Genomic DNA, 12,439 nt, shown 5'->3' on the forward strand with positions numbered 1-12,439 from the left:
CATCACAGGGAATGTCTTCATTGTTCAGGCACCGCGGGAAAAACCTTCTGGCATGACGATTCCAGACTTGACATTGCTCTGCAGTTATAATCACCACAAACTTCATCCATGGCTTGAAGGGTGACATGCTCATGGGGATGCGATCATACACCTTCCACCTCTATGTAGAGAAGAATTCCACAATTGGGTTGAGGAAAGGAGAGTATGGGGGAAGGTAGGGGGTCATGAACCGAGGATGTGCCTGAAACCATTCACGAACCAGCTCTGCATGGTGGAAACTGACATTGTCCCACACGATAACATCGTCACCCTGACAGGCCTGCTCAAGCTCATTTAGAAAAGCTATCAGGTGTTCAGTATTGTATGATCCTAGAACTGGTCTACAGCCTACCACACCATCTTCAGATATAGCTGCACACTTTGAGATGTTTCCCCCACGTTGTCCAGGCACTTGGATGGTTGACCTTTGGCCAATAAAGCTACGTCCACGGCATCTGGTTTTTGCCAGATTGAAACCGGCCTCATCAACAAAAATATACTTGTGATGATTCACAGCAGCGTCCAGCTCCATCACCCTCTAAATTAATAATAATTTGGTTTGCTCTTTTACAAATAATAGTTGACATTGTTAGTCAGTACTGTAAATTGCATGTCATACAGTACACCAATTTAGTGTTGTACCTGAACATATTCTGAACGCAGTTGTTTCACCCGGGCATTGTTTCTCTCAAAAGGCACCAAGTAAATTTGTTTTATAGAAACCTGGTGCTTCTTCAAAAGGTGGGCAATAGTTGGCCACATTGGCAAAGGTGTCATTGCGGTTCTCAATAGCCTGCTTGATTTCAGACAGCCGTATGTAATTCCTTGCCCTGACCATTTCCACCACAGCTAACTCCTGCTGGTCAGGCTAAACACGTGGGCGACCACCACCACCAGGTTGTCTCCTGTTAATTCTGAGAGGACAACAGTATGCTGTCAATATTTTACTATTACAAATGACATAAAACGGTGACAATTATATGTTGTTCTTCTATATAGTAATGCCATTAAGTCAAAACACGTGGGCGACCACCACCACCAGGTTGTCTCCTGTTAATTCTGAGAGGACAACAGTATGCTGTCAATATTTTACTATTACAAATGACATAAAACGGTGACAATTATATGTTGTTCTTCTATATAGTAATGCCATTACTGTAACAGTACTATATTGTAAAAGTATAGTTACTATAGCAGACTTACCGGTTTTCTTGGCGAAAAGTTCTGATGATAGAGCTGACAGTTGACCTTTGTAAGTTAGGCTGAACTAACCTGGCAGCCTCTGCCATGGTAAGGCCTCTGTTAACCACATGGTCAGCAATGATGGCCCTTGGCCCATGTCCACCTCTCTGTTGAGGAGCACCACCACCTCTTTCTCTTGGCCCATGTCCACCTCTCTGTTGAGGAGCACCACCACCTCTTCGATGCAGGTTTCCTCTCTCTACAAGTCTATCTTGCTCCATGTTTGAACATTGCAAAGTCTCACACACAGTTCTACATATATGGTATCTAATTGTGATCACCAGGTGAAAATAATTAGTAATTGGTCTTTCTGGACTGAAAGCTCTTGCAGCAATTTGTAACTTACAAATTATCAGACAACAATCAGACAAGTTGAAAATCTATGGACATAATAAATGATTAATTGATTAAACATTAAGATCAGTTGAATTAAATGATAGACAAATGTATTAAACTGAATGATAAGAGATGCAAATCAAAAGTTTGATAGTAATAGCTTTAAGAAAGGCAGTTACTGTGAATGAAACATTTATATAGATGAAACACTTATTTTGTGTAGTGAAAAGGATATTTTGTGATTATGTGTATTGTACTAACACAATTGAAAATATGCTGAAATGTTTGAAAAAAAGTGCACTTTTGATGATCTGTTGTGATATAAGTACTAAGAGTTTAGAAAATTTACCAATTGCTTGTGAAAATTGCGCCAAAGTAATAAAAAAAAACTAAGCAACACATCCCAGACAATATTTTTCCCGTTTTTGATTATTCTGACGTTTTGTTGGACATTCTAGTCGGAGGTACAGCTGTGTTGTTCAAACGCGCGTACAGACGCAGAAGAGGGAAACGCGCTGGCGCCCTGGTTAAGCTCCATGCGCGCGGCTTTCGAACTGCGCTCCCAAGCATTCATCTTGCGAATGTCCGTTCCCTTCCTAACAAAACGGATGAACTTCTTCTCCAACAAGGACTTTTCAAACTCTGCTGCATTGTGCTTCACTGAAACCTGGCTGAGTGAAGCCATTCTGGACTATGCGCTTCATCTGTTGGGCTACCAGCTGTTCAGAGCGGATCGCATCTCGGAGTTAACAGGGAAAACCAGAGGTGGTGGATTGTGTTTCTTCATCAACGAAAGTTGGTGTTCAGATGTAACAATGCTGAAAAAGGTATGCTGTCCTAACTTAGAGGCACTCATCATAAACTGTAAACCTTTTTACTCGCTGTGGGAGTTTTCCTCTTTCATTCTTGTGAATGTGTACGAGCCTCCGGACGCGTGTGTGAGTGCTGCGATGCAACAGCTGGGCGAACAAATAACTGAAATGGAGCAAAGACCCATACTCTATATTAATAATTCTTGGAGATTTTAACAAATCAAATCTCTCCCGTGAACTGCCAAAATACAAGCAGCACATTACGTGTCCCACCAGAGACAGCAATATATTGGATCACTGTTACACAGCAACAAAGGATGCATATCACTCTGTCCCACGAGCAGCTTTGGGGCTCTCTGATCACTGTTTGGTTCATCTTATACCGACCTACAGGCAGAAACTGAAATCAGCTAAACCTGTTTTACGGACTGTTAAAAGATGGATTAATGAAGCAGAGCGGGATTTACAAGCCTGTTTCGACCTCACTGATTGGAGTGTTTTTGAAGCTGCAGCCACCAATCTGGACGAGCTCACAGAGACTGTAACTTCATATATCAGTTTCTGTGAAGATATGTAAATTCCTACCAGGACATTCTTATCATTTAATAATGATAAACCGTGGTTTACTGGGAAACTCAAACAGATTTGTCCCACCAAAGAGGATGCTTACAGAAGTGGGGATAAAATCTTGTATAACCAGACCAGGAACAGACTAACAAAGGAGATCAGAGTGGCTAAAAAAAACTACTCTGAAAAGCTGAGAAAAGAGCTTTCAGAAAATGACCCAGCGTCAGTATGGACTGGTCTGAGGAACATCACCATGTACAAGACACCACCCCCACAGTTTGTGGAGAATAAACAACTGGCTGACGATCTGAATGTGTTTTACTGCCGATTTGAAAAGCTCAGTCTACCACCCCCCCATCCACTCTGATCTGCACTTCACACATTCCCCTACCCCGCACAACACCCCCCTTAAGGTCTGTGTAGGACACAGAATTGTTGACATTTTTGCAGATTTATTATAAAAGAAAAACATGCGGAGCCATCTGCTCTCTGTAGCTCTCGCGGTGCTTTGATGTCATTCAACGATCGGTCTGCGCATTGCTGCTTCAAGTTGGACCGAGAAAGGGACTTTGGTCAAACACACTCCTGTCTACGAGCATTCAATCTCTCTCTCTCTCCGCCCAGACCCCACCCCCAAAAGAAAACTCTTCGGATCGAGACGATTCATATAAATGACATATTATGATTTAAAAAACAGTGAATTTCGCCGAAAAGCGACTAGTTTGCAGGTACATAAAACCACCATCAAAATGTTTTTCTAGGAATCAGTAACAAGACACACCTTTTGAAGTTTAAATTAATTTATTAAAAGTTTGAATGCCAAACTCAGTCTTAACAAATGCAGCATGTTCCTCTAGGGGGCGGTGTACTGCACAATCTATGAAAGGCTTTGTGAGCTTTTTGCTCAATCCTTACATTTAAATAGCTTTTGCTGTGTAAATGTTGTAACAAGAACCAGTAACAAGACACCCTTTAGTTGACATGTCAGACTTTGTGTAATTTTAATTTGTTTATTTACATTTCTGAATATGAAACTCATATGAAAGCTTCCAGAGCTCTTTCTCAGTTTTTACAATTCAATAGCATTTGTTGTGTTACAATTTGTGAATAAAACCAACATCTAAATGCCATTATAGGAAACAATTACAAGACACACCCCATAAAGCTTAAATAAAAGAGTATTTGTATTTTGTATTAATCGATGTATGTGTTTACATTTCAATAGCATGTGGTGTGCTATAGTTCTGCAAATTCAACCGATGTTTAACTGTTATTCTATGAACCAGTAACAAGACACAAGACGGTACAAGTAACAAGCCTTTGAACATTAGATAAAATGCTGTATGTTTACAAAAATTATATGTTAATGGTTTTGAATTTGATTCAATAGCGTGCATCCGAATTTTTTTTTATGAAAGTTAAAGATACATAGAAATGTGGTTCTATGAACCAGCAACAAGACACACCCTTTGAGGTTTAAATGTCAGACTCTGTGTATTTTAAATTAATTTATTCACATTTCTGAATATCAAACCCAGTCAAAACAACTGCAATGTGTTCCTCTAGGGCACAGTGTACTGCAAGAGGCATTACCACTGATCATTATAGGTCAGTAGGCACATTGTGAGAGGCGATTGCACCGGAAGCTGAATGTTTTTCTTTATACAGTTTCAAATAAGGATATTTATCTTACACAAATGCCACAATTCGCATCAGGAGCCCTTTAGTAACCCCCGGAGGCATATAGATTCGTTTTATGACGGACATATCCGCTTTTTGGAGCTTCAAAATAACGGCCTCCATTTACAGCCATTATCAAGTTTGAAAGAGCCAAATAAATTTTATTATAACTCCAATTGTATTCGTCTGAAAGAAGAAAGTCATATACACCTAGGATGGCTTGAGGGTGAGTAAATCAGGGGATAATTTTCATTTTTGGGTGAACTATTCCTTTAATCAGTCTCTCCAACAGTGTGTAACTTTTGCCACGTTAGACGTGCAGCATGCAATCAAGCACATTCAGAATAGAATGTTCAGCAAACATCCACAAAATAAATGCCGTATTTACGTGTTCTGGATATGTTGGATCACAAACAGTTTCTAATGATCCATTTTGAGAGTTATATTTCTTCTGTATTGTTTATGCCTAATGCTGCATTCACGCCACCACGTAATTACAGTAATCTCGAGATGACGACACGTGATGTTATATGGACCCGTTCACGTCCTTGGACCGGGAATTATGTGTTTCTATGGGACCACTATCAACACCTAAATGAATCTGCACCGGTCAGGTGGTACAGCAGTTTACAAAAAACTCCCAGCTTACAAATTGTAATTACCAGCTCTACGAGGATGTGAACACTTTTTACAAGTCAGAATCTCGTAGTGACTGTAATTACATGGCGTGAACGCACCTTTAGTATATGGGAATCACAAGCTCTGATGCTGCCTTCACGTGCTATCGGAAATTTCCTTTATTCCTATTTCAGAAGTTGTGCGAAGGATGAACGAGCTTGTTGCATTCAAGTGCTTTGTTTTTGGAATTAGAGGTCTACACAGAGGACCCGAGACCCAAGGACCCGGCACCCGACCCAGGATCCGTACGGGTTCGGGGTTATGTTTTAAATGGTCAGCCGGGTCCAGGTCGGGTCCCAATCTATTACTTCGGGTCCCGGGTCTGTTTAACATTGTGCGTAATACCCGAGTCGTTCGGACTCGGAGAACACCCGGCCGTTATCAGAGTCAGTCAGCGCTGTGCGTGTGTTGTTTTGTAACTTTCAACTTGTAAAATTAGGATGAGAAAAGTGTGAGTCGGTAATTTGAAATAAGGTGGGAAAAAAAAACACGAGTGACGTCATCAGAAGCAGGGTGGGCAGAGTTAATGCACACGCATGGTGATAATGGATACCTTCATGATGTGAGTTATCATTGATTATTTTTTTAATAATATTATGAATGAACCGTCTTGTTGTTATATCTCAAATTTTTTGCTCAGACTCTGCTCAGAGAGCACAGAGATGATAGCAAATAAGTAAAGCTAACGTATATGCAGCCATGGCACTGGACGAGCAATCGTTATTATAATCCAAATGGGCAAACAGTCTAAAGTATTATGCAAGTTGACTTGAGATAAAAAAAATGCAAAAGTGCAAAGTCGCATTTGTCATCCGTCACCGTGACAGCAAGTGGACTTTTGAAACTGGAATAATGAGTGGATTAGGCATTTCAATTGGCAAGAGAGGAATAAGACGGATGGAACTTTCTTGGCAAGGAGGATTGTGTGCATCACAGTCAGGTACAAGGGAGAAGGCTTCTTACATTAGGTAAGATAAAAAGTTTAATTTTCGCAACTTGTTTATCGACTTGTTAATAGCAATTTGCTGTGGAATATGTGCCGATCGGGTCCAGTCGGGTCTGTGTCTTCCCGGCCGGGTTCGGGTCCATCTTTGAAATAATTGACGGTCCGCGTCGGTTCCGGGTAGTACATTTTTGACATTTCTTGGTTCTGCATGGGCCCGGGTCCAACTTTCAAAATAATAGACTGGTCCGGGTCGGTTCAGTGTAGCACATTTACGGGTCCCCTTACGGGGAAGTTACGGTGTTTTGTCTTTGCACGGCAGCACTGCTGTCACCATAGACAGGTGAGGTTTCAGCAACTAGCACCTCAGCTTCACCCACGTCTCGCATTTTTGCCCATTTTCGATTATCCGGGAGTGACGCACGGTGACACGCTGCCAAGATGGCGGCGGTCGGCTCCGCCCACTTTAGGCTGCAAAAATGCTCTTCTGTTCTGAACCATACGAGTGACGTCACGGACACTACGTCCATGTTTTTTTTTACAGTCTATGGGGGTGACGCAGAATTAAAATGTTTTTCAGGAGTCACGGCAGTAGAGGCGGTGTCATGAGAAATCGAGTCCGGTTAGGACACCGAGTGATCCCATTGGCTCAACAAACTTTTAATGGGTATTATTTTTAGCACCTGATTACATTCCTGCAAAATCGCGCTTTGATTTATGTCGTTTGAACTTCGTAATAATGACCATTAATGTGTTTTAAATTACATGTTTCAGACGCTAGAAACCGAAGCTATAGGTTGTGAAATCAAACATTTCTCGTTTTTATTATTTTTATTATTTTTTGTTAGCTCACGTACTAGCAAAGCATACAGCTACCCGATTAGCCTGCTAGGTTAGCTTATACACCACACATTTGCACTTACCATACATATATTCACAACGAAATAGCAACATAAGTGTTGACTTTTGATCAGGCATTTAAAACAGCTACTGCCTTGGTCCTAAGTGGACCCGATTTCGAGGGGGGACTCGATTTCTCATGACAGCGGTGCAACTATAACGATATGTAAATAATCCCGCCCACTCGAAAACGATACTAAACTGCAGTGGCAACACAAGCCGAGCCGTACCACGCAGTGGAAAAGTGCCATGGAGGACACCAGTTTTATTCCTGCAGATTTATTAAAGTTTATGGCCCACCCAACTTAGGAATTTGGGCATCAAAATGATTCCCAAAAATTCCCAATTTTTACCTAGGAAACTAATATTTGTGATAGGAGCTCATTTGCATTTACAGATACATTCAAAGAAAATCAGCCATTTTTTTCTCCCAACCAAAAAAGGGGGTTACAACATGGTATAATAAATAATCTGTGGGATATTTTGAGCTGAAACTTCACAGACATATTCTGGGGACACCTGAGACTTAAATTACATCTTGCAAGAAGTGGCATGATAGGTCCTCTTTAATAAAAAGTGAGTTCAAATTCTTAGTTGCAATCTATAATTCAAGACTTAACATGCAAAAGCAGCTAAATGCCACTTCCATCAAAAATGAGATGATACTGAGCGAAAGCTCTCCGCACATAGCATACGTTCATCAAATATTTTCACTTCAAACCTGTTCAATTCCAGCCTCAGCCCATTCAGAAATACCAGTTAATTGACAGAAACCGCTAAACGCCACCTACCTTTGTCAGCAAAAGCCTCGTTAAGCTGCAAGTTTAAAGATTCTCTCTTTAAATATTTCTATTAGAATTTTGCATTACACACATAAACAACAACCAGAAAAATGGGAAAAGGGGAAAAAAACAAAAACGTTAAGAGATTTTTAACTAAAGCTGATGGAGTATCTGAAGAAAAGCATATGGATGAGCCTTTGGTAGTTTCAGTCAATGACGGAAGGAAACATCCTGCTCGTTATAAAGCTAAAGAAAATTGTTATAATGGTAATAACAGGTTTTTGTGGGTAGCATGTAAAAGGCATGTAAGGTATTTGGCAAAAAAAAAAAAAGCTAACATGGACCTTGTTGGTTTTGCAGCAAAAGACTATCAAATTAGTTAAATACACAGTTAAATCCCGAGTGTTAAATGAACACTGCTCGGAGCATATATGGTCCCACTCTAAAAGAGTGTTAAAGTAACACTGAAGCAGTGTTAAAGTTAATGAGATAATTATGTGATTAATTAAGTGCTGATTGAGCATTAGTGATGAACACCTGCTGTTAAGAAGCAGAATCACTGAAGAAAAGAGAAACACAAGAACTACAACTGACTTCAGCCACAGTCTTAGATGAAATCAACTGAAATAAAAGAAGACATTAAATCTCGCAAGATCTCAGCAGAAGATGATTACACAACTCTACAAACAGCATCACCAGCTTCATGCATTACTAACCAGTTAGACTATCTAAAACAGAAGTTCTTTATTTAGAATTAATATTTAGATTTTTTTTTTCAACTTACCGTTTTTGTGAATAGTAGTTGCTTTAGTTGCCTCTTGACCCTTGAGTTTTTAAATGTAAGTTTCTCTTTGTCTGGCACAATTGTGTGTGTGTGTGTGTGTGTGTGTGTGTGTGTGAGTGTGAGTGTGAGTGTGAGTGTGAGTGAGTGAGTGAGTGAAACACATACGTGATGCGCAAGCAACTCATGGTACAATCATGTCTCTGCAGCCATATATGCATATAAATATGAATATTCTGATCATTTTTATGTGATTTTTGAACATCACAAAACGAGGCAGTAAAAAGTCACAAAAAGTAAAAGCTAATACTAAGACAATGCAGCTGCATTATTTATTCATGTCGCAATGCATGCTGGGAGCCATGGATGAGTTATGATTGGTGCACCCAGAATGCAATGCAACATGAATCTGTCTGATGATCATCACCATTGTTGTTCATATGCTGATTCTTGATGTCTGTGTGGCTAAACAGTACAAATGCTCTAAATGTCTTATTTCATTAAAATACAGTTGTGATCAGTAACTAACTATAGTACACATTACCACTGATGATATCAGTGAACCTGGCTACAACATGACAATTACGTCATTATCAAAAAAAACAGCCAATATCATCTTCAATACAAAGTACAATACATTTTCTCTGGGTTTTTCTTGCCATAACAAATGTGTGTCATAAACACAGTTACAGCAACCAGAGACAAACTAATGTTAAAAAAGTCAAGGGTCAAGAGCACAACTAAAGCAAACACTTATCTCAACAGCGGTGACTTCAGATTGTATTATTTTCAATAAACATTAACGTCTAAATCTCTGTTAATTCTTAATAAGACATTTTTAGACGCATGACAAACAAAAAATCAAACTGGTTAGTAATGCATGAAGCTGGTGATGTTGTTTGTAGAGTTGTGTAATCATCTTCTGCTGAGATGTTGAGAGATTTAATGTCTTCTTTTATTTCAGTTGATTTCATCTAAGACTGTGGCTGAAGTCAGTTGTAGTTCTTGTGTTTCTCTTTTCTTCAGTGATTCTGCTTGTTTAACAGCAGGTGTTCATCACTAATGCTCAATCAGCACTTAATTAATCACATAATTATCTCATTAACTTTAACACTGCTTCAGTGTTACTTTAACACTCTTTTAGAGTGGGACCATATATGCTCCGAGCAGTGTTCATTTAACACTCGGGATTTAACTGTGTACCAATTAATGGACTAAAGTTACATTTTTGAAAACATGGCATATCAATAGCTGACTAATAACCTTTTTATTGCCATTGAAGTGAAATTACTGGACATAAATATAGGAGCCTGATAAAAATGCTCCTTTTAAAAGAAAAATGGCAGACGAACTTAGAGGTTTTTGCATTTGAAGTCCTTAATTGATTACCACTGTGCCCTTATATATTGTTAATACATTCACACAAACTGATGGTATGTTATTCAGTTAATGTTACAAATCCTCAATATCGGAATGTTGACTCTTTATTCTTTATTCTTTTCATGTTGATTATGGTTAAACCAACTATCCAGACCAGCCCAAAAAACACCTGCTGATAGGACACATGATCAGTCTGTGAAACAACCACAGGATTTTAATGAAAGCACGTGTCCTGGTTTGAGGTAAAATGTTGGATGTTTTTATAATTGTTTTAGGTGCTGTAATAATCACACATCACTAAACACATGATTAACAATCAAACACATTTCATAAACTATCTGTCAAGTCACCTTTATTTATATAGCGCTTTTAACAATACAGATTGTGTCAAAGCAGCTTTACAGCATCAAATATGAAAATAGTGTGTCAATGCAAAACGACAATGGTAACACTCAATTTTCAGTTGAAGGTAGTTTATCATTGAATTCAGTGATGTCATCATCCAGCTCAGTTCAGTTTAAATAGTATCTGTGCAATAATTTGCAATCAAGTCGACGATATCGCTGGAAATGAAGCGTCCCCAACTAAGCAAGCCAGAGGCGACAGCGGCAAGAAACCAAAACTCCATCGGTGACAGAATGGAGAAAAAACCTTGGGAGAAACCAGGCTCAGTCGGGTAAAACCAGCAGTTCAATTCCAGGCTGCAGCAAAGTCAGATTGTGCAGAGGACTCAACTGGTTCCTGTGGTCTTGTCCTGGTGGCTGTCATGTCCCATTATAAAGAGGCACAAAATCACTTTCACAGACTTTTAAATTAAATGTTCCCTCCTGGTGGAATGACCCGCCCACTCTAGCACTCTCTAGTCTAATGGCGCTTTTCTACTGCATGGTACGGCACGGTACAGCTCAGTACGGTTCACTTTTGGGTGGTTTTCCACTGGGTACAGTACCTGGTACCTGGTACTTTTTTTAGTACCACTTCAGTTGGAGTTCCAAGTGAACCGTACCGTTACCAAAACGTGACGTGTAAACTCTGCTGATCACGGATTGGCCGGAGAGAATCGTCACTACCTGAGTCACTGAACTTACGACACAAACACAAAAGAACCGCTAGATTTAAATCAGCACAGCCAGCGAAGGATCGAAAGCAACTGTTTTGAACGAGCGCACCTTTTTTTAACAACCAAAAAGTTTTGTTGTCTGTTGAGGAAGAACAGACGTTCCTCTCGTTGATAGCAGAGGAGCGGATCCAGCAAGAGCTTAATGGGGCGACGTGGAATGAAGAAGTTTTTTTTAGGAGTCGTGGTAGTAGAGGCAGCGCAACTATAACGACATGTGAATAATCCCTCCCACTCTAAAGCGGTACTGAACTGCGGTGGAAACGCAAACCGTGCTGAGCCGAACCGTGCCGTGCCATACTGTGCCGAGCCGAGTCGTACCACGCAGTGGAAAAGCGCCATAATGTTATTATTCATTAAAAAAAACTTGCCCCTTTTAGAATTGCACTCTATTTTTTTACTAACTGCTTGTTTTCTTAAAAAAAAAAACACTAGCTTCTCTAATCTTTTTCTATTCTATCTATTTGTTTTTATTATATAATCTTAAAAACCTTGCTACGTGTACTGCATTAAACTGAGACTTATTACAACACTTGCATATCATTGCTCTTTTGTTGATTTTGATTGCTTTTATTGTCCTCATTTGTAAGTCGCTTTGGATAAAAGTGTCTGCTAAATGATTAAATGTAAATGTATATATATATATATATACAGTATATATAACATTTTGCTATCTATAGCTCTGTACATTTACTTCCTAAACTTGTGTAATAATCTGGTATTTTAATTTTACAGCCATGACTCTGAAGTCCTCAACACATTTAGATCAAACCTGATGAAGAAGTTTGAGTGTCTGTATGAGGGAATGGCAAAACAGGGAAACCCAACACTGCTGAGTGAGATCTACACAGAGCTCTACATCACAGAGAGTGAGAGTGGAGAGATCAGTAATGAGCATGAGGTGAGACAGATTGAGACACAATCCAGGAGAGCAGCAACAGAGGACACAGCCATTAAATGCAATGACATCTTTAGAGCTTTACCTGGACAAGACAGAGCCATCAGAACTGTGCTGACAAAGGGAGTCGCTGGCATTGGAAAAACAGTCTCTGTGCAGAAGTTCATCCTGGACTGGGCTGAAGGGAAAGAGAATCAGGACGTCCAGCTCATATTTCCACTTCCTTTCAGAGAAATCAATCTGATGAAGGACAAAACACTCAGTCTTTCAGATCTTCTTCATGT

General features: G+C 39.7%; 1 protein-coding gene across 1 annotated transcript in view; it reads left to right on the top strand.

Moving 5' to 3' along the window:
* The window catches only part of LOC107572182 (protein NLRC3-like), a 46,182-nt gene that overhangs the window by 9,578 nt on the left and 24,165 nt on the right, over positions 1–12,439 (top strand). The window contains exons 4-5 of the mRNA XM_016258600.1: positions 10,293–10,382; positions 11,993–12,437. Coding sequence (XP_016114086.1) covers positions 10,293–10,382; positions 11,993–12,437 — 535 coding nt within the window. The remainder of the gene's footprint in view (positions 1–10,292; positions 10,383–11,992; positions 12,438–12,439) is intronic.

Source organism: Sinocyclocheilus grahami, unplaced genomic scaffold, assembly GCF_001515645.1.
Source record: "Sinocyclocheilus grahami isolate Dianchi unplaced genomic scaffold, SAMN03320097.WGS_v1.1 scaffold1713.1, whole genome shotgun sequence".
Classification (NCBI taxonomy): Eukaryota; Metazoa; Chordata; class Actinopteri; order Cypriniformes; family Cyprinidae; genus Sinocyclocheilus; species Sinocyclocheilus grahami.